At 40.9% G+C, this 23,439-nt stretch overlaps 2 protein-coding genes across 4 annotated transcripts in view; one reads left to right on the forward strand and one right to left on the reverse strand.

Annotated features, from left to right (window-relative positions):
- Nucleotides 1-13,845: 13,845 nt before the first annotated feature.
- Nucleotides 13,846-15,281, reverse strand: LOC117734737. Its single transcript, XM_034539004.1, has 3 exons — nucleotides 15,105-15,281; nucleotides 14,282-14,415; nucleotides 13,846-14,198 (listed from the first exon to the last, which is right to left on the reverse strand). The coding sequence occupies exons 1-3, from the start codon at nucleotides 15,212-15,214 to the stop codon at nucleotides 13,846-13,848; spliced, it is 597 nt and encodes a 198-aa protein (XP_034394895.1). The 5' UTR covers nucleotides 15,215-15,281.
- A 3,819-nt stretch (nucleotides 15,282-19,100) lies between these two features.
- The window catches only part of LOC117735220 (alpha-1,6-mannosylglycoprotein 6-beta-N-acetylglucosaminyltransferase B), a 55,508-nt gene continuing 51,169 nt past the window's right edge, over nucleotides 19,101-23,439 (forward strand). For 2 of the 3 annotated variants that reach the window (XM_034539722.1, XM_034539723.1), the window contains exons 1-2: nucleotides 20,447-20,514; nucleotides 22,289-22,401. In XM_034539722.1, coding sequence (XP_034395613.1) covers nucleotides 20,447-20,514; nucleotides 22,289-22,401 — 181 coding nt within the window. Of the gene's footprint in view, nucleotides 19,130-20,446; nucleotides 20,515-22,288; nucleotides 22,402-23,439 lie in introns of those variants that run through there. The other variant, XM_034539724.1, reaches the window with a different exon arrangement.

Consider the following 23,439-nt stretch of genomic DNA (forward strand, 5'->3'; position numbering starts at 1 on the left):
TTGAATTAATTTGCTTATTGGTTAAATAAAAAATTATGTTTTTGCTGCAACACCATTATCAGGAAAATGTCAACTGAGGAAAACAAAAACAATTCATTATTCAATTCAATTCAGTTTATTTTATATAGCCCAATATCACAAATTACGAATTTGCCTCAGAGGGCTTTACAATCTGTACACATAAGACATCCCCGTCCCAGGACCTCACATTGGATCAGGAAAAACTCCCAAGAAATAGAAAAAACCCTTTCACAGGGCCATGGCAGGGGCCGGCCCACCAGGCAGGAGGCTTCAGACACAGCCAGGTCCAATGGACCCTATCAGACGTGAAGTCACAAAGACTCCGGGGAGGAAGTAGAGTTAGTAAAGTGGAATGGAGAGATGTAAATTCATCCATAAGGAGAGAGAGAAAAAGAATATAGGTGCTCAGTGTATCCTAAAACATCCCCCAGCAGCCTATAAGCCTATAGCAGCATATCAAGGGGCTCGACCAGGGCAAACCTGATTCAGCCCTAACTACAAGCACTATTAAAGAGGAAAGTCTTAAGTCTATTCTTGAATGAGGTGACTGTGTCTGCCTCCCGGACTGAAAGTGGAAGCTGGTTCCATAAAAGAGGAGCTTGATAACTGAAGGCTCTGGCTCCCATCCTACTTTTTAGGACTCTAGGAACCACAAGTACCCTCGCATTTAGTGAGCGCAGCTCTCTAGTGGGGCAATATGGTACTACAAGCTCCTTAAGATATGATGGTGCATCACCAATCAAGGCTTTGTAGGTGAGGAAAGAGGCTCAGAGACCAAGAATGATACGTTTAATTAAAAAAGGTGAAAATATGTTATATCTTGAAATACAAAATTCTACATTTTGTCCAAATGCCCCATTGATGAGGTGAATATTATATATTACCTTAATATGGAGACGCCAGTTGACAAAGCATCCTCAGTCTCTTTCATAGCTGCTCTGAGGCTCTTCATGACGAGTCTTCCTCCGTCTGCTGATGAAGATCTGGTCTGATCGAAAGCTCCAGAAGAGCTTCAACTCTTTTGGTGAGGTTGTCACAGACACTTTAGCAGTGTCAAATTTAGGAACAGTAGAACATTTACAAAATAAATACTGTAGAACAGTCTGAAGATATTGAACCAGCTTACTTTTACAATTTCATTAAAATAAAAGAATCGTTAAGTAATTTAGTTTGAATGACATAAATGCCCTTGCAGTCATTATATTAGTCGTCATGAAAAGGTAATTTTTGTAGAGACCCAGGTAAAAAACAAAATGCCAATCATTTGCTGTTGTCCAAAATAAAATGTTGTTTTTGATCCCTGTGAGACTGTTTAGTGGAATATAAACAATCTCACTTTCCACAAGTGGAGATGCAGTGTAGTCACTTCAGACCATTAATGCTGATAGTACTACACTCTGCACAAGGAGACAAACTAAAATGTGTATTTAATGTACAAAGTCGTTACTTGCAGGCTGAAATTTGCTCTTTTTATTTCAGTTTAAATGTATTTTCAGTGGACATTTCTCCATCAGGCGCCGCACGGTGGTGTCGTGGCACTGGCACCTCACGGCAAGAGGGGCCCGGGTTCGATCCCCGATACGGGTGATCCTTCATTGTGGAGTTTGCGCGTTCTCCCCGTGGCAGCGTCGGTTCCCTCCGGGTTCTCCGGCTTCCTCCAACAATCCAAAGACATGCAGCTCAGGTTAATTGGAGACTCTAAATTGTATATAATAATATTTGCCCTGCGATAAACTGGCGACCTGTCCAGGGTGAACCCCGCCAACCCTAAATAGGACCAGCGGTTTGGATAACGGAATAAAATGTAATGTTTTATTTGCATTCAGTCCAAACGATCACAAAGGGAGAAGTCTCATTGTCATGTGACGCTCTGTTCACAGGGACGGATGTTCTGGAGTGTGTTTATTATCATTGTCTTCATCATTGTGCTGCTGGGATTCAAAAGTCAACTGTGGAAATCTTCACGATTTGCATTAAATTCAGACAAAGTTAAAAAATAAAATGTTATGAATATGGTACAGACATCTCTCACATGCTCTCTGAGACTTTGTCACTTGTTGCTAAGATACCACCGAAGCCATTACCCGAGCTGAAAAGGATGTATAAGTAGAAATGTGCACCTTATTAGGGCTGTCGTTCATTACTGAGTGCAACTGTTCCCTCTGAAGAGAAGGACATTTGTGACTTTGGGCTATACAAAAGTGATAATGACCAGTAATGGAGTACATTGGCTAATTAGGCAAATTAAAAGCACACTTCACATCCCCATATTTATTTTATTCCTTATAGATGTGTGTAAATCCCATTTTCTGTTGAAAAAAACTAATGTTTCCCAGTAACTGCAGCAGAATAAATGTCTATCTGAATCACAGTTCAAGCACATCTCCTGATGTTAGTGCTACGTGCTGCATTTCATAAACTCCCAGCAAGCGACTCTGGGATGTTAACTCTGGCCTTCCTGACCTCTGCTTCCTCTGCTAAAGCTCAAGGCCCCCGAGCAATATGGCTCCATCTCTCAGGTTTTTCATTTCATTAAACAAGACAGGGTATGGGAGCCTATACATTGCCCCATATATCTATCTATCTATCTATCTATCTATCTATCTATCTATCTATCTATCTATCTATCTATCTATCTATCTATCTATATATATATATATATATATATATATATATATATATATATATATATATATATATATATATATATATATATATCTCTCTATCTATCATCTCCCTCAAATGTATACTTTCAAGATAGCACTTTGTGTAAAAAGGTGACTTGAACAGTGTCCTTACAGCAGCTATAACTGATCGTTTTGGCCACTTGGGGTTAATGGAACAATCGGAGAACACAACGTTGTCTGTCTGCCATTCGGTGCTGGGTAGCTATCGACTTCAGTCGGATTTTTTCAGAAAACAGCGCCCTCATGTGGCTGAAAACCATACTGGTGAGAGCTGTGAGACTCAACCAAAACATGAGAGTTGCAGGGTTATAACAAAAACTAAAAATAGTCTGAAATGAGGAAAACTACAGTGTGGAATCTTATAGGCCACCCCTATAAGGTCACAAGGTCATTCGATCCACATTTGTTAATATAGAAAACAATATTCAGCTTTAAATTCAATGAAAACTAAATGTGAACATGTTTTAAAGAAAATGTCAGAATGAAGTCTCCTTGGGCCTTTTCGTAACCTCCAAACATGTTTTCTTTTTCCTTTGGCCACTCTTCCATAAAACCAATCTCTCTGGAGTGGATAGATTTTTGGGGAGTTTTTCCTGATCCGATGTGAGGTCAAAAGTCAGGGATGTCGTATGTGTACAGATTGTAAAGCCCTCTGAGGCAAATTTGTAATTTGTGATATTGGGCTATACAAAATAAACTGAATTGAATTGAATAGCTTATTTTAAAGTGGTCCCATGGTCATACACTCCAAAGGTATACAGAACAAGCCTCCCTTTCTTCCTTCATAAATATTCTTTAATTGGGAGAGATTGTTTCCCTCTACTGCGCCCAAATGTAAACATGGTTCTCCGAGAACAGCTTGTTCCCTCCATCGCCACATCCAGTCATCATAACAGACCAGCACCTCGGAGCCAGTGTGGGTGACCAGCAGCTCAATACTGCAACACAGCCTGTAACGCCTGCTGCTAGAAAAACTAGAATAATTATCACGTTTCTTTGAATCCAATGGTGAAAATCTCTCAATGAGACTTCAACACAGTGAGAGAGATGCACAGGAAGAAATGGCTTTAAAAAGTCTTTAAAAACGAGAGCGGTTCATTGAGCAGGTTAGCATGCCTATATTGAATCAATAAATTAATACTAGAAGGGGAGCACGCTTATAGTGGCTTTGAATAAATGTAATGCCCGGGTCACTGCATGTGCGTGGCAGACCTTCTTCTATTGGCGCCCAGGTTAGCGGGTCAGAGCGGCCAGAGGCCGTGTGATAAGTGCCCCCAGAAGTCTCGTGATCTAAATGTCACATGATCTGGCACATGAGTTACAGGAGCACCATTTAATTCACCATTACAAAATGGAAAGGATATCACAACACACGTGGCCTTAAGTCAAGGAGAGGGACGGCTTGATTTAACGTTGTCTGCTTTGGTCGATGCAGATGCTGAAAAGTGGTGATAATAAATCCAGAGATTGTCTGTTTGCCTTACCTTGCTCTCATATTGTTCTTAATCTAGAACTCATCCTGTAATTTACAGACCTCTATTTATAAGCATGTCACCAACAAGTACAGACCACATAAGCCCCCTAACACCAGGCCCTCTAATTTCTCTTGATCCATTCTTTTCATTCAGCGGCTTTGTGACTAGACTTTGCAGGTGTCTCTAAACCTCCTCCCTCTTAAGTTTGGCGACAAATCCTCTGATATTGTCCTTTGGCTCTGGAACATCATGTCCCGGATAAGAGAGGTGGAGGTGGGTGGGGGGGGGGGAAGCAACAGCATGTAGCCAGCAATGGCTGTTGTCCTTACACCTCGCTGCAGCAGAAGCTGTTCTCTCTTTTGAGGAGGCATTAGTTGTTTTGAATTCAAACTACCCGTGTGTGCGTGTGTGTGTGTGTGTTTGGGCCTGAATCGTCATTTATATTTCAACATAGAGTCTCCTCTTTCATTTGTCAGGGTCAACATGTGACAAGACAACTGTGGCAGCTTCTCTTCTGTGTCGAGTTTAATAATGATTGCAGAGGAGTCTTTGCTAGAATTAGGGGTCTTCAGCGCTGACTGGCCATTAGAGAAGCCGAGGGCGGTAGGAGACACACGTACACACACGTATTGAACCAGGCCATCCCAAGATGAAGCTAAAAACATGTTGGACTGGGTGTTCGAGGACTTTGTTATGCAAGCCGTGGCCTTGAAGTGGGGACGGCAGCTGCGTAAGAGGAGAAAAGCAGTAGGTATTTCCACATGTATGCTCCGCATTCATTGTTTACCATTCCCTGTACATATAATATTTAAGTAATTCCCCCTCAAATAAAGCTTCATTTGGAGCTAAATGTTGGGACACTTAAGACACTGCAGGGCCCCGCGCGTGACTGCAATGTGTGCCATGGGGCCAGGACCCCAAAGATAGAGCTGTAAGAGAACTTCCCACACACTAAAATGCCATTGCAGACGTTATGTGCCCCGCTGTGCTCATTACACACACATTTAAAAAAGGAGGCATCTCATTTCTAGCCGACCCCGTGGATTTTATTGACTGTTATTTTTGTCGTTGGCCTGCTGTCACTAGCTAGTGGAAGCTAAAACATGGTTGACAACCGTCACCAGCTGCCTTTTTAATGCTTCTTGGTTATTTGTTTTAAAACACAAACCCTGTAAGAGGAATGTGAAAATTCGGTTTTACGCTATAGGCCTAAGACTGAGGCTATAAGACTGAGGCTATAAGACTGATGCTATAAGACTGAGGCTATAAGACTGATGCTATAAGACTGAGGCTGTAAGACTGAGGTTATAAGACTGAGGTTATAAGACTGAGGCTGTAAGAATGATGCTATAAGACTGAGGTTATAAGACTGAGGCTGTAAGAATGATGCTATAAGACTGAGGCTATAAGACTGAGGCTATAAGACTGATGCTATAAGACTGATGCTATAAGACTGAGGCTGTAAGAATGATGCTATAAGACTGAGGCTATAAGACTGAGGTTATAAGACTGAGGCTATAAGACTGAGGCTATAAGACTGAGGCTATAAGACTGAGGTTATAAGACTGAGGTTATAAGACTGAGGCTGTAAGACTGAGGTTGTAAGACTGAGGCTATAAGACTGAGGCTGTAAGAATGATGCTATAAGACTGAGGCTATAAGACTGATGTTATAAGACAGGCTATAAGACTGATGCTGTAAGACTGATGCTGTAAGACTGAGGCTATAAGACTGAGGCTGTAAGACTGAGGCTATAAGACTGAGGCTATAAGACTGAGGCTATAAGACTGAGGCTATAAGACTGAGGTTATAAGACTGAGGCTATAAGACTGATGCTATAAGACTGATGCTATAAGACTGAGGCTATACGACTGAGGCTATAAGACTGATGCTATAAGACTGAGGCTGTAAGAATGATGCTATAAGACTGAGGCTATAAGACTGAGGCTATAAGACTGATGCTGTAAGACTGATGCTGTAAGACTGAGGCTATAAGACTGAGGCTGTAAGACTGAGGCTATAAGACTGAGGCTGTAAGACTGAGGCTATAAGACTGAGGCTCTAAGACTGAGGCTATAAGACTGAGGTTATAAGACTGAGGCTGGAAGACTGAGGCTGTAAGACTGAGGCTATAAGACTGAGGCTATAAGACTGAGGCTATAAGACTGAGGCTGTAAGACTGAGGTTGTAAGACTGATACTATAAGACTGAGGCTATACGACTGAGGCTCTAAGACTGAGGCTATAAGACTGAGGCTGTAAGACTGAGGCTGTAAGACTGAGGCTGTAAGACTGAGGCTATACGACTGAGGCTATAAGACTGAGGCTATAAGACTGAGGTTATAAGACTGAGGCTATAAGACTGATGCTATAAGACTGAGGCTGTAAGAATGATGCTATAAGACTGAGGCTATAAGAATGATGCTATAAGACTGAGGCTATAAGACTGATGTTATAAGACAGGCTATAAGACTGAGGCTATAAGACTGAGGCTATAAGACTGAGGTTATAAGACTGATGTTATAAGACTGAGGCTATAAGACTGAGGCTATAAGACTGAGGCTATAAGACTGATGCTGTAAGACTGATGCTGTAAGACTGAGGCTATAAGACTGAGGCTGTAAGACTGAGGCTATAAGACTGAGGCTATAAGACTGAGGCTGTAAGACTGAGGCTATAATACTGAGGCTATAAGACTGAGGTTATAAGACTGAGGCTATAAGACTGATGCTATACGACTGAGGCTATAAGACTGATGCTATACGACTGAGGCTATAAGACTGATGCTATAAGACTGAGGCTATACGACTGAGGCTATAAGACTGATGCTATAAGACTGAGGCTGTAAGAATGATGCTATAAGACTGATACTATAAGACTGAGGCTATAAGACTGAGGCTATAAGACTGAGGTTATAAGACTGATACTATAAGACTGAGGCTATAAGACTGAGGTTATAAGACTGAGGCTATAAGACTGATGCTATAAGACTGAGGCTATAAGACTGAGGTTATAAGACTGAGGCTATAAGACTGAGGCTATAAGACTGAGGCTGTACGACTGAGGCTATAAGACTGAGGCTATAAGACTGAGGCTATAAGACTGATGCTAAAGCACGACAACACGACATGTTCAATGCAAATATGCTGCATCTTTACCAGCTGATCACGATTTAAAAGTTCTTATAGAAAAACATTCTTAGATGAGGAAATGCTGTTGCATTTTTGGTTTTGGAAAGGTGATTAAAAGATACTTCAGCACTATATCCTGAGTATCGCTCTGACTGGAGCCTCGTGCTCACGTGGCAAAATCCAGAGCTTCCTGTGCCGAGTGACGGTTGCTCAGTAATGATTGGACCTGTGATTTAGGAGACGAGGGTTTAGAAAACTGACCTTTGTGAAAATCATGATATAGATCCTTGAATCAAACCTGGATCATTAGTGGCCTTTACCAAACACTGCTACATTGCTGCACGTATCAAACTGTTTTCTGTGATAATATTATTTTGTATGTTCATTTCTTCTGGTGCATATATCTGTGTGATTAACTAAGGCAGCTGCGTGGCATACCAAGTAGTTCTCTCTCTCTGCCTTTTGATTAGCTCCCACCAATTAAACAATGATGTCGCTTTGAATTATGATAAAAATGTAATGGAATTAACACTTTCATTTTTTCTGTCCACCAGATTGAAATATAATCGTGTTCAGAGGTTCAGAAGAGAGTCAGATTTAGTCATCCATGTAATGAAAGCAAGTCGGTCGAATTTCTTTCCAGTTACTATGCAAATGAAAATCAGCAAAGAAATAACATAAAATAAGATGCGAGGAGGAACGCTGGAGGAGGGGGAGCTCAATCATATAGATGACCTACTACTGCTAGTTGGGTGTGATTTTATCAGGTCCCCACAAATGAATGAGAGAGAGAGAGAGATAGAGAGGGTCTGTATTTGTTGAACATTTTACTTTCTTTTCTTTTTTTTCTGGGTCTCATGCTCGGCTTTGACAAAATGGCTCGCTAGCGCCCACTAGAAGTTCAACAGGCCACGCCCCTCACCCTGTATGTCTGATTGACTTTACATTGTACACACCCATACATTTAATGGATCTCATTGCGTTTAGAAGACCAATGGCAGTTTTGTGATCCAAATTAATTATTCATCAACAGCTTATGCAACATGCTTCCTGCGGGAATGTTGAGAAATAAACCCCATGAGGATTGACTGAGAATTACTTCATAGATGTCCGTTTGTTTTCCATCTTCAAGCACATTCTGCCCTGCAAGATAAACATAATCTCTTGTTTTGAAGTCCTTTGGTTTGTGCCTCTCAATCCCTTCTTCAAGGTTAACTTGCCCTTCAAGCGCTGTGTACCTTGAGTTGTGCAACAACCGAGGTTACATTTGCATCAGCTCGACTGAAACAGAGGAAGTCAATGCCAAGAATTACCTTTTTTTCTAAAATGATTAGAAGTAATTATACAAAAGAATCAAGAATTTGTGAATTGAAGGAATTATTTAAACTCAACACATTGTTAAATATTATTCTTATTTTCTTGATAACAAATTGCATAGTTTTATATATTAGAACAACTCTTGTCAATTCTGAAACAATACAGTTTAGCTACTACTTTAAACTAACACAATACAATATTTCCCGGTATCGACAATCCATGTCGTGACGGAACATGATATCGGTGACTGAGATGAAACCGATAGACGATTGAATCGTCACAACTGGAGGTTTCCGCCCGGTGGGAGCTGTTGTTGAGCTTGCTAAATTAAAAGAAAGAGAGGGGGTGTTTGATTGGCTAAAAAGTTAGGTAGTGGTGACCACACCCATGTCTTGAAAAGTGACATCATCAAATAAAGATGTCATCATATCATTATAATTACAATAATTCCCAAATTGTTGGTTGATACAGCTTATATATTTTACACAATTGGTTAATATAATTATTTATTTATTTGTTTAATACGCTGAACACTTTGTGGCTCCACACAGAGGTCTCCATTGTTCTGTTGAATCAACAATGACATCCTCCTTCTCAGCAGTCAGTGAGTTCAACTGTGACCTTTCGCCTGATTTCCCAGTGTCGGTCCTCATGTTAGTGGGCTGTCAGCTGCAGACTGCAAACACACACACACACACGCACGCACACACACTCCATCTTTAACTCTACACACACACACACTTACACTGCACTCTCTGAGGTGGAAGTGTAAAAACTCGTGAGTGTCATGAAGCTCATCAAGGAGGCGCGGTCGGGGTGTTTCTGTGTCTGGGTTCACATGAGCCGAGTCTTTGTTTGACTGTGTAATGCAGCGAGATAATAGGAAGTAATGTGATCGGCCATGTCGACCAATAGGACGACTGTACACTCCGGGGAACCCAGCTCACCTGGGCTGGTTTTCCTCTGATAGAGTCACTCTGGATGAAGCAGTAGTTTAATCCTTATTTGTAGAAATATACAAAAGCAGTGCAGTTTGGCAGTTGCTATAGTTTATATAAAATACTTTGGTTTAAGGAAGACAGAAGTGTTGTTCAAATAGGCATGTAGGTCTTTTATAATGCTGCTAATTAAATGTAAATAACCTTCCCGTCTATTTCTTAATGCACCTGTCATGACTATGAAGCTTTATTAAAATTCTTTCATTGAACATTGTGAACAACATTGGCGTGACATTCAGCAGGTTATGGGCATTTTAACACGGTTCCATGTGTACACAATAAAATGTCAATCAAATTACATCTGAAAAATAATTGAATTAAATTTAAAAAAGTACGTAGCATGATGAATAAACTATGAAATAAAACAAGTATTACAGTCGCTTAATCAGGGGCTAAATAAATGCCCTTTTTTTTAATCTATCTCTGTAGAAATTTTATTAAACTATAATAATAATAAAGTTTGGGAAAGATGTGTCAAATTGCATTACATTACATTACATGTCATTTAGCTGACGCTTTTATCCAAAGCGACTTACAATCATGTTACATTCATACACTCTAGAACAGCTACAGGGAACAATTCAGGGTTAAGTGTCTTGCTCAAGGACACATCGACTAGGGCGGGGATTGAACCACCAATCCCCTAATTGAAAGACGGACCTGCTAACCACTGACCCACAGTGAATGAATTAAAAGTTTGATCTTTGGTACATTTTACTCTTATTTGTGGTCTGCATCCTTGCATATGAAGTTCCATATCAGTAGAACTTACATTTATTTTTATAGACGTAGCTAATCATCATTAGCTGTTCCATGGCAACATAAACCACGCTTCCTTGAGTCTGTATCAAACTTATTGACTACAAACAGCATATGTGTGCACTTCCACTACATACAGTTATAGATATTGTACAGTTACAATCACCAATACTTTCTCAAATTGTGTCTTATTATAGAAATACATTGGAAATGTAGCAAAGTAATATATTTATTGTTCTGTATCATCACTGCATAAATTGTAGACAATTATTCTAATTGAGTTAATCCAGCTGTTTTATTTAAACTTCCTTATTACTGTTCCACATCGCTGCAGACCTTCTGGGTGTGGACAGTAAGGGGTTGTGGATGTGGTGATGGTGCTCAGTATCCACAGAGGGAAGAATGCAGGGGATCAGAGCGGAGGGGAGGAGCCTGAACAACCACAGTTACATAAAATAAATTGAAGGTTATGTAACCGTTCAATGTCTGATGTGAGATGGTTTTGATGCACTTTTGCTGTCAATTAGAAACATTACTAATTGCCGGTTATTTTGTCTTCCCACATGCACTCCCACATACCGCCCTTAATGATTGTCAAATGTATTTCAGGTAAAAGGTTGACGATTGGATTAAAATAACAACATGTTAATCCAATATACATTTGATTGAATGGGTAAATAGTATGAGTTATTGGATATATCACACCATTATATACTGTATGACTTAATACTACTTTTTCTAAAAAGCATATACGAAGACAAGGTAACATTTACATTTTACAAAAGTGAACAACCGTGAAGGTACGTGTCTGCCTTTTCGAGTTGGAAATGATGAAAGTTGAGCAAAATGCTCGGGCTTTGTGAATCTGTTTAATAAAGAGACGAGGACACAAAGGAGAGAGATGGAACGGAAATTACAGAAAGAACCGTTATCTAACACTCAGCGAATGAACACAATGGTAAAAAAAAAATTTGTGCTTATGAGATGAGGCAGAAATGTTCTTATGCTTTCTGTGAGAAAAGCACGAGAGTCACTTAATGTGTCGAGTGCCAAGGCAACCGTAAGTATTCAATACGTTTAATAGGAGCAACAGATGTAACCATTATGTTGTGCAGCACGTTTATTCATCACCCCTACATTTAACTGCAAATGTCAGGAGGAGGTTTTTGAAATTTTACCTGTAAAAAAAATAGGACATTGTAGCATTCAGCTGATTAAGTGTCAGTGACAGACTTCTGCTGCAAAGATACAGAACGTTACAAAAAACGACAGGAGTCCGCCTGTAAAGGTTGGATATATATATATATATATATATATATATATATATATATATATATATATATGTAACATTAAAATAATATCTCACCAACAGAAACAAAGGATGTGGGAGGCGAAAGCTGAATAATATGTCGCACAAAAAAGCAGCTTCTGAGGATCCGAGAGGTTTGTGAACTTGGCTCCTCTTACCATTTGTAGAATGGCTCTCACAACAAATATATTTCTTATGTTATTTCTTTCTCCGAACTGGTACAGGATATGATCTGCTACATGATTGTAGATAACATACCTTTGTGCTTGTCAAGTTCTGCATGGATGCCTTTAAACAGGAGATGATTCAGTCAAGTATAAGGAAGGAACCTGGCCATGTATGCGTGTGTGCGTGTGTGTCTGCGTGTGTGTGTGTGTGTGCGTGTGCATGTGTGTGTGCGCGTGTGTGTGTGTTCTTTAATGGTTTAGCTCTGCACTGCTGTTTCCTTTCTTTACATTCCTTTTGAAGGATTTTCAGAGCCTGATGAAATCTGTCAAAATACGTGTTTAATACTCCTAAACACACTCTTACGAACTTCTAAACACACTCCTACTGCCCTTTCTCGCCCAGAGTTGGATGAGAAGATTGACGCCACTGGATCAATACCACTATATCAATCTGCAAACTGAATATGCAAACAGTATTTCCCAAAATGTCAAAAATATTGCGGATAATGATGCTCAATTCCACATAGACGTGTAGTATTATATGAGTCCCCTATGATTGTATTATATTGATATTAATCCTGAATGATTATCGGATATATATGTTGTTCTCTGAGCGTACGGGCTAACACACTATTGATCCTCAATTAATCCGATTGTTTAGTTTCTCTACAGGAGCGACTCCTTGTGTTCGGTCCTCAGTAACTGATCTTCAGTGTGTCTCTGCTCTCCGGAGGTCATATTATCTTAACGCCGCTCCGGGAGCTCGGTTTACCAACTCGAAGCCTGTGGTGATGGACAGCTTCTGTCTTTGACTCTGCGGAGCAGCAGAAGGTTAGAGAGCAGCCTTCGCTTCCGTTGCTTCAGTTTCAGCCTCGCAGTTAATCTAAAGTTTCTCTTCGTTTGCTCCTGTTTTATGCAACAGTGTCTACTGTGATGAACACCACACACGAGAGAAAGTAAATAATACCTGGACGTGTCCTCGCTCGCACTCTTAATACAACATACCGTTTATATATTTATGGAAATCTTACCTCAGTGGCTCAAAGTTGGCTTTATGTAAATTTAGTTGTGCCACTAATGCAAAAGACTGCATCGGGTCTACACAGTTTGTTTATTTTCAGTTTTACAAAAGAAGAAATGCAAAAACCTGGGTGTCATTTGAATGTTGCACAGCGAAGTGCGGTGAGGAGTGTACAGATGTCTAAACACGCATAACCAAATACTCTTTCCACACATGCAGTCACGCCCACAGATGAGCAAACACATTCGGGTGGAACAGAAACTTAGCTCTGAGGAACACGGCGTACAAAGAGAGGATGTACGACTTGAACCAAGCTTCTCACCTCCAGGAAAATTCATGAAATTCACTACATTTTACACGTTTATGCTGCATAACAACAACGCAGATCAAGAAAAAGAATTCTCAATACACAATATAGACTTTATTTGTTTGGGTTTATTTGCGCCACCAATAGCTGTGTTCTAGATCAGCGTCCTTAAGCCATGAACGGAAAACACATCTTAAAAACAACGAAAGGAAATAGTTCACTGCGGTTTAATGAAGGGATTTCACAGCATCCATCCATCCATCCATCCATTTTCAATACCGCTTATCCTCATTAGGGTCGCGGGGGCACTGGAGCCTAGCATGAATGTCCTAAACTATTCGTATCATATCATTTGTATTGCTCGTCAGCTAAATATTCAAATAAATCTTCTTTCAGGATTTTTGCAATTCTTTCTGACAATTAGTGGGTAAATTTCATCTGCTTCAGTTTTCATGTATTTGTAGTAAATTCAGAAGACTGTTCATTTAAAGCATTTACAATAATGTTTTTCCTTATTTGTCCTACGTGGGGAGACCGCCATCTTCTGGCCATCAGGATGAAGTGACGGTTTGACAAAGTAATGTACAACTACCAGTGAAACAAAAGAGATGATGACATTTAAAATGTTACATTTAAATGTAATGTTAGTTTCCATCATATCATGAATGTCATGATTCCCACCAGCACACAGATCCACTGCAGTTGGACCTTGCTTCCTGAGGACCTGCTCTCTTGTTTCCCAATTGGAGGCAGCGTTTGACTCAGATGAGTGCCAGAGGGTTTCCACAGTCTGCATTCAAACGGCAGATTCGGGTTTCCTTTCTTCACATCTATTGAACTGGAGACATTGTACCGTCCATGACTGTCCATCTCTTGCTTTGTGCTGGCTGAGTGTGTCAAGTTAACTTCTTCCTGGAACCAGTGGACGGAGCCAATGGGATAAACTCCACTGAACCAGCACTCAGCGTGAGACTCCTTGACAGAGAAGCTATAATTTCCAATGCAGTCTGTTGAGATCAAGGACTTTGTGACAGATAAAAGAAGACAGCGAGAACAATACGTGTACAAATAAACAAGTTGTATAGCTCACCTTGTACTATAACTGTAGTTGTGTTGTGCCCTGCTCCGAAAGTGGACCGGAGTTTGCAGAGGTATTCCCCCTGGTGGGCCGGCATCACGTTGAGGAGAGTCAGACTGAGTCTGTGGACCAGCGGCTCGGCCGTCCTGTTACACACAACCTCAGAGTATGCTTGGCCGGCTGAGTCACAGTCTTTGTAATTAAGCCAGTAAAATGACTTAATAACCAACGGGTCCGATGAGCTGGCTTCACATGTCAATTTCACATTTTCTCCACACCGAGCAACCACCTGGGGACTGGTCTGCAGCTTCACACTTTGACTGGCTGAATCATCAGAGAAAGGGACGCCTCAAAGTTAAAACAAAACTTCCTGTGAACACTATGTTATCATTCCATTGTCAAAATAAAAATACAATCCACCAACCAGCACATCTAAAACTCCCTTTGTTTAATCTGTTCCATGTTGGACTATAATCAGGAAGAACCATGCTAGCTGTCTTTCTGCAGTATTATTACTCTTCTCATCTAACTCTCAGCAAGAAAGACACAATGTTAAATGATTCCTTCAAATCCAAACCGGGATTCAGGATCGGAGGTTTCCCAGAAACACAAGAGAGACTTGTTAAAGAATAAAGTTAAACAGCACCAGCTTGTTTCTCTTCAAGAGGTACAACTTGTCTTTTTCCTGAAATCATGAAACGGTGTGCAACTGTTACACAACGATGCACATATTCAGTAAAACGCGCTGCCTATAAGCTGTATACACATTTCAATCAGTTTACAAGGAAAGAAGTTTTGATGAATGTGTCTTCATGCACAAAACAAAAACCCTCACCAGCATTGCTGACCGCCGAAGTAAACCAGAGGATGGAAACCCAGCCAAAAGCATGCCGAGTCTTCACATCCGGGGAGAAACGTATCACTTTCATCTGCATCGAAATCCATATTTATGACATCTGATGAGCCAGATGGAGGCCAAACACAGAAAACGGACCGTGCTAAACAACTGTGTGTACTCACCATGCAAAGGATCTGTCGTGTGAAGGAACGCCCAACCTCAGCACTCTGAGGGAAACTCTCCGTCTTGTGGTGGAAGGTCCCAACGTGAACGGACACGCTCTGGAATGAGTGAGTCCTGACACGTTCCTGCTTATTACAAGAAACCTTGTTTTGAGACTCACAGTCCACCACATCGGCTATGCTTCCCTGATTTATGAATATACATCTTTTCTCAAGCTCTCATTCAATTCTGGCTCAACATGTCATATTTGTTTAATTAGTTTTTTTAGCCCTAAAAGGTCATGGAACATTTATTCTAGCAGATATGTGTGTGTTATTATGACACTTTTGTCAATTTGATGGAGTTTTACTCCAGAGAGAAGCCTTCACACATATGTATTCATCATGTAAACCATTCTGTGTTCCTTAATATCAAAAGCCAAGAGGCTATGTAAATATATTTCAGGGATTTTCTATCAGTGTTGCCGTTTCCTTAAGAATTTGACTGACGATGTGCTCTGAAAGTATGAGGTCAATTTGTTTCCACTTGATTAATTACAGTAAGTTGCATTCATTACACACAATTAGACAATGCATCAAAGAGAGAGATTACTCATCAATTAGGCTACGGCAACATGTAAAGGTGCAACATTCAGAGCATTAATATAGCAGCGTTTGCTATGTAAATAGTGGAGAATGTGTTTTCTCATCTGTGGGCGTGACTGCATGTGTGGAAAGAGTATTTGGTTATGCGTGTTTAGACATCTGTACACTCCTCGCTGTGCAACATTCAAATGACACCCAGGTTTTTGCATTTCTTCTTTTGTAAAACTGAAAAGAAACAAACTGTGTAGACCCGATGCAGAATTAAGTCATTTTTGTTTGTGTCGTTAGCCGAGCTTCTCTCTGCTTTGTTGACAAAGCCGGGGGCCTCTTGCATTGAGAGCCAATAGAAATGCCCCTAAGCCCACATAAAGCAGCTTTAAGTGGCCCTCTGCATGAAGGACAAAGACGGTTTATTCTGACACTTCAGAATGAGATGAGTGCCCCGCTAAACTTCCCGGGGTCCACAGACAAAACATAACGCATAACAAACATGATGTAAAACAAACAGCTAAATCAATGCAGTCAGAAATAGTTTAAATACAGTCAGATAAAAGCAGTCAGAGACTAGGATGTATGACTAGATATATGATCAGAACCGACCGTATACTTTGAGCATCCATAACTTCTCAGTCTTGTGTTCACCGGTTTCCAAGTCAAATCTTCTCTGTTATCTAGGAACTGGGTTTCGTTTGTCCGAGAGCAAGTCTTGCTTGGGACCGACCTTTGTGACATCTTGGCCTGGAAGGGTTCTGTCATGCTGAAAGAACAAACCATGTAGGCCGTAATCAAATAAATAAAAGACGAGAGAAATGGGCTCTTTTCTAGAAATCCTGCTGCTACATGTGCTGCACGGTCGTGTGTGTCCTGCTGACAGCAAATCAGTATTTTAGACGTAAATAATAAAATAAATATCTAAGTCTCTCTATATTACATCATAGCAACAATTGCAATTAAGATATATTGGATGCCACATTACTTTCACCCTCTACTTTTTAAAATGTCCAGCCACATTCTCGAGTTTCACAAGAAACAGTGAAAAAGAGCTGTACTGTGTTTTAGTTTCAAAGCTACAATCTGGCAATCACAAGAGCAAAGATATCTGTCCAGACTTCTCCAAATGCCTCAGTGATCCTGTATGAAAGGGAAGGCATGCAATGACAAGTTACTCTTTATCTCAGTGAAAAGGATGCATCATCAGCTTCTATTAGTGAGGAATCTTTGTTTAATTCACGTTGGTAGAACTAATACCCTATTATTAGTATTAAAATGTGTTCTTGTTATCTTATGACATCAAATAACATCACATGCGTCACACAAATAGACAAAATGTAACCAGATGTGTGTAAGATAACCTCCAGTTGCCAACATTTCAACATGTGGATAGTGAGGATAATGTATTATTTTTGTACAATGGACACATTTATATTATTATATTGTAATTTTTTTTACATAATGTGACACCGGAAAGAGATGCGATGGATCTATAACTCAGTAAATATTGGTTATTGGAGTGCATTAAGTGTTGTTTGTTCTGCAGATCTCCTGTTAAGGGTCCATTTTCTGGTAGTGTGTGGTATTATTGTGTTGACTTTTTAGCAGCTGATTACCTAATAATATATTTACATCCACACATATTTGCAGTTAGAGGCAAAGCACATATTCTCTCACTTAGCTTTATCAATACCCAGAGGGGAAACACACTTTAGTAGTTACAAAACTGGCAATAATAAGCAGATTAAATGCAAACAGGTAACAATGAAACACCGTCTGGTCTTTACACCAGCACTAATGGGAGATGAACAGCAGCTGGAAAATCATGCAGCAGGTGAGCAACATGGCTCCGAGGACACCTGGTGGACAGGTAAGGAATGGCCGAACAAGAACAGCTGGAGTCTTGACACTCCGGGTATCTCACAAGCTTTAAGCTTGTGTAGCAGTCAGACAGGCCTTGTAATGAATGAGTGAAACTACAGGCTGTGACTCCTGGCCAGCAGTCAGCCAAGCAATCTCCAGCTTCTCTGGAAAGTTTGCCGTTCACTGAAACGTCACACAAAAGCGCCAAACCCCAAGCTCATACCTGTATGTACACCTGCAACCACATTTTGGAGGATGCAGCTCTTTCCGGGCAGTGTGGTCCAGGCCCTCACATGTACACACATCTCAATACTGTACACCCGCTGTGTAACTGTTGAATTATACATTAGTACTCCATCTCAGTGTGACAGTGTGTATTTCATTGAATTCTTAAGTGAGAGCGAAAGCCTCTGCAGAGAGAGGCGGTATGGAGGAAGACTTTAATGCATATGGATCTTGATGCAGCTGTAAAAATGAACATTCGGTTTGTTTTTCAGCAGGATTACGGAAAAACTACTGGACCTATTTTCTTAAAAATAGCGACGTGTGTAGAAGTGGCCAAAGAAGAGCTCATTAAACTTTGCAGCGGATTGAACTGCACTCTCTGAATGCCCCTCTAGTTTATACTGTGATCAAAGCTACAATGATGCTGAGTGCATGAGATCTTCCTCCCATTTTGTAAACATAAGTCTGCATTTTACTTTTGCTTTTCCCAGATGTATATTTCACTGTTATATGCATACAGTGTTTAGTATAAAGGGCATGCTTTTAAGAGATCTTTGTCCTTGGGCGTCTGCTTCTGTGAGTCCAAACCAAAAACAGTGGGAGGGAAAGAGAAACTGCACTCAAGAGACAAGTAGGCAGACGGAGACAAAGATAGAGGCTCAGACTGAAGGGCAGTATATGTCAGTCAGATAATACATAGTGGTGGATAGTGCAGTGGAGAAGAGGTCACTATTAAGCAGTAGAAGGAGAAGAAAAGAGAAGAAAAAAATAAGAACATATAGACGAGAAGACTCAGGATTAGATAGGAAAGAAAATGAAAAAGAGGACTTGAAAAAGAAAAGATAGATGAAGTTGTAGCACACACACACACACACACACACATACACATGCACACACACACACACACACACACACACACACACACACACACACACACACACACACACAGACACACACACACACTCCTGTAATGATGCCCTGCATTCAGCCATGTTGTCGTTTTACATTAAGTGAATGTGATCTCACCGGTGGTGCTTGTGGCCTGTAAAGCCAGTGGAGCCGGTCTGTTTAGGCTGCAGGCCAAGAGGCAATAGCGGCAACAGGCCCGATATAGTAAGAGTGAAAACAGTTTCCATGGTAACAGAGGATGCTGTGGCAATTGCTGTCCATTAGGCGGCCGCTGGATGTGGACGACTCAATGATGGTCACTCTTTCCTTGATGACTTGATGGTACAGTGGGTATAGTGAGGTCAAGTCAAAAGCTTTGTTTGCTTTGTTTTCATCTGTATTTCCTTTAAAGACAAGGAAAAAAACAACAACAACAACAACAATGAAAACAGCAGCACCGGCTACGGGACATATGTCCCTTTGTGATTGTGTCAGAAGCTATCCACAGAAGCTAACCACAATATCAACTGTTTTAATTATAATTTCAAAACATATTCACTTTTGAATACATATTCTTTGAAATAAAATTAAAAGCCAGCGTTTTTTTCAATTTAAAGACACCCGTCTTAAAATAAAAATGCCACCGTTTTACAATGTTGTAAGAGCAATAATTAATGACTAAAGAGTAATAGTTTACCATTGCGCTTAAATTCAGCACTGCGCTGTCAGTGTATTCTGTCCACTGGGTGTCGCTGCTGAGCTGCTGTCCGTCTGCAGGTTCACACTCGAAGCTGTCCGCGGTGCTGAAACGGGTCCTGAAACCTCAAAGGGAACAGCTTATGTTACATATTACATCATTTGAGACAGTTATGTCATTGTTATGGATAGGTTTCGGTTTTGCTGAATTAATATAAATGAATCCATTACATTGGATCAGTTCGATGTCTTGGTAATTGGTTCACGTGTAATAATTGACAGAGAAGAACTAATTCGTTAATAGGCCTGTATCATTATACAGAAGCATACCCTGCTGGCCTTTAAATTGATCTGACTTGTTTATAATATTATAATATGTAACTCACTACTTAGACTACAGACTGCTAGACGTTTGCATAATATTCCATCCATCTTTATTTTTAAATAAACACAGAAAATAAACTTTTCCTTTTCTCGTGTGAGTCGGTAGATGGCGCTATCGGCAAACGAGCCGCAGCGAAAGAGCCACTCACAGGATGAGAAGAGTCAGCGAGTCCTCCATCGACTCAGAAGGAAAGCAAGGAACTCAACAGTCATGTGTTGTTGTTGCACCCGATGTCGCTCTCGGTCGGTGCGCGTGAGGGAAACAACCACAACTGAGTCCGGGGAGACGGACTGAGGTTCCTCTGCAGAGCCGGAACGACCCGCTGCGACAGCAGGACGCACCGGCGGGATTCCCGCTAAAGTTGTTCACGCACACACACGCACGCACGCACGCGCAGCACGGTCAGCTGTCGGACTGGGAAGTTGCAGCTCGTCAATCCTTCGGGCACTCCGGTTAAAAGTTATGGTTTTGACGCCGACGCGCACGATGTTCAGAGGACTCGGCGCCTTCTAGGTGTGTGGGAAATGATTGCGACCAGCGCCGACCTTTCCATTATGGTGAGGAGATGTCTTCTCACTTTCAAACCGTTCAGGTAAGACCATGTTGTCGTGGGTCTTTTATAAAAAAACATGTCACATGCCTGCACTCCCTTTTACGCATTGGTTGTTGTGTTTATTCTCATCATAACAGACAACCTTCAGCATTGATCACTATTGTGCAAATGAGATCATTTTATGTTTTGTTTTTTTCTGCAGTAGAGCACATCTTACAAGTTCAGACCCTTGGCATTAATTTTTTTATTTATTGGAGCCATTGGCATTAATTGGGACAACGGAATGCCTGCTGTGGTATAATTAACGTTTGCTTACAATGCTCAAACTTTCACCACTAGCAGCAGCAGCAGCTGGAGAGGAGTGAAAGCAACTTAAGCAGATATAAACTCATTAAAACGTACACGTCTGACTAGATGGGTTGTGCACGAGCTCCGGGGCCCACTGGCATTAATAAGGTAGTGATGGTGTCCATGCGACTATGAAGGAAAGTGCCCTGATGTTTTACAGCTGTCTGAGTGAATACAATGGTGTTGACTCTCTGCCATGGCTCCTAAAGGGTTTGAACATGCAACTCTCCCTGCTTGTGTTTCCCACACAGCATGCCCGTATTCCCAGAACATCGAATCCCCTTTTCTTCACCATTACTTCACGAATTGGAGAGTTTCACGGGGCTCTCACACACACGCTCTCGCTGAGTGACTGCGGCCTCTCTGCTGACAGTTTTCCGCCTTATAACAATTCCAGTGAGCAAGCTGTGGCGTACAGAATGGAACAGAATGCAACGACAATCTGTCCCGCGGCATTCCACTTTGTGGAAAAAGGATTGTTTCCAAATGTTTTCTCAGCACGACCACTGGAGAATGCCACAGGAGCCAGTTTTGAGCTAATCGGTCCAAAGCATTTGTTTTCACAGCTTTCGAGGACTTCATGTTTGCTGTGCGTTCGGTTGTTTTTTTAACCAAATTGCAACTGTTCGCCTGTAAGTTAATGCTTTTATCTTGGATGTTAGCCCACTGAGCACAGTGTGATGTAGAAAACTCATCTGTGTCATGGTTCATTTGAGATGACACACTCATGCGAGTACACAATACTTTTCTGTGGGTTGATTGGTACAATACGAACTTTACTAAAAAATATGAGCACGCTCCATGAAGCCTGACAAAGGACGTAAAGTGATGCTGTCTCGTAGAGCTCATGTGGATGAGGGGCTGGGCGATACAGCCACAATCCTGTATCACAACACAGGTCATTTCATATCTCGATAACTACATATATCACGATGTTGCATGTTTTCTGGTTGTTCAATAAATAAATAACGGTACACCTCATAAAATAACCACATGTATACTGCTGTGTGGATTAAATACTTGACAGTGTTTTCTCATTCACTTTAGAATGTTACTGCAAAATGAACATAACAGTTTCAAGTGAAATTATAGAGAACAAAAATATATAGATTTCTATACACTGACTATATGTCCATGCAGACACACATGCATAGTATTTAGGTTGAGACTATAGTTTGATTTAAGTGAATTTGATCAGATTCTATCAGTCAGCATGTGTGCTTGTTATTATTAATTTAGGCGACACAGTTGTGTATCACAATGTCTCGCTGTACGATTTCATAGAAAGATGAGACATTATCATATTGAATTATCCCCCAACCTTTTGTCGTCCTGTTTCAAATGGTCTTCTACTACTTTCTTGTCAATGTCTGTCCTCTGAACTCTTTTTTCTCACGAGCTTTAACCTTGTCACGCTCTTGTGTCACTTGATAACCCCCCAACCCCCCCAACCCGTCTCCTGCAGGATCTTCGTGGTGGGGATCGGCTTCTTCAGCCTGTGCTTTCTAATGACCTCTCTCGGGGGCCAGTTCTCGGCCAAGAGATCCGGGGAGTCCCCCTTCACGGTGCGAGCTGAAGGTAAGCCTGCAGTTGCTGCTTGGACGCCTCCGACATGCAGCGGCCAGGCCGCCATGCCGGCGCTGGCAATGAAACAGGAGAGGAACCCGCTGAGGGCTTTGTGGGGCTTCCTTGATTGCTGCCATGGGACACCTGCTTTCATATTGGCCCTGTGCCCACATGACCTTGATCTGACCCCACATTAACTCATTTTAGTAGCAGTCGTTGGAGGCTGAGGTTGGATTTATGTTACTCTTTTATGAATCTGTATATGTTGTGTTAATCTCGTATGTACTCATGTCTGAATGTATCATGTAGAAGAAGTTGTTTGCCAGAGGAATTGCTTTTAGGTCGTACGCTCACTTAAGAAAACACAAACTATTGAATGTGATGTCATCATGAGACAGTGGTGCATTTGTTTCTGAGTGATAAGTGTATGATTCATGTATCACGAAGCACAAGTGATCATGTTTGGCTCATAAAAAGGTAATTGTCGCGGACAGCCGGACAATGGTGAACGGTACTGATGTTCAACCATGAGCCTTATTGACGAACATAAATGTATTTAAAAAGTTTCTCCTTTTCCATCAATCTCCAGAAATCACCGTAAGAGCTAATGGAACAAATAAAACAGAAATGACCTCTTACAAGTGTAAACATTATTAGATGACATTCATACATGTGGACATTAATCACAACATTAATGACAACATGTTCTCTTTCTTAAAGGGCACATAAAGCTCACATCTATCATTAGCATCTTATTACAAGACATTTTACAATTTAATTAAAAATAAAGTCCCTAAACATATAATCAAAGCCCAAATAAAACACAAAGTACCTTGTTCCTGTTCCAGCTAGGTGCTTAGCCGTTCATAAAGTGACTTATGTACTTCAGAAAAATACTTATGAACACTTTATCCTTCAGTACACCGTCAACTAATGTACTTTTTTGCGATGTTACGTTACAAGGTGTACATCTACTTCCGGTCTCACTGGAAGAGCTTCAAAATAAAAGGACCCAAAACATACAAAGGCACTTACAAAATAAAGGCTTGC

Source organism: Cyclopterus lumpus, chromosome 8 (assembly GCF_009769545.1).
Source record: "Cyclopterus lumpus isolate fCycLum1 chromosome 8, fCycLum1.pri, whole genome shotgun sequence".
Lineage (NCBI taxonomy): Eukaryota > Metazoa > Chordata > Actinopteri > Perciformes > Cyclopteridae > Cyclopterus > Cyclopterus lumpus.

Excerpts from the sequence above, each read along its gene's own strand:
- LOC117734737 (XM_034539004.1), bottom strand. The coding sequence starts at position 15,214 with ATGGATTTCGATGCAGATGAAAGTGATACGTTTCTCCCCGGATGTGAA. Across the intron at positions 14,416-15,104 it reads TTCGGCGGTCAGCAATGCTG|GACGGCCGAGCCGCTGGTCC; the intron begins GTGAGGGTTTTT and ends TGTGTGTAACAG. Across the intron at positions 14,199-14,281 it reads AACTACAGTTATAGTACAAG|ACTGCATTGGAAATTATAGC; the intron begins GTGAGCTATACA and ends TGATCTCAACAG.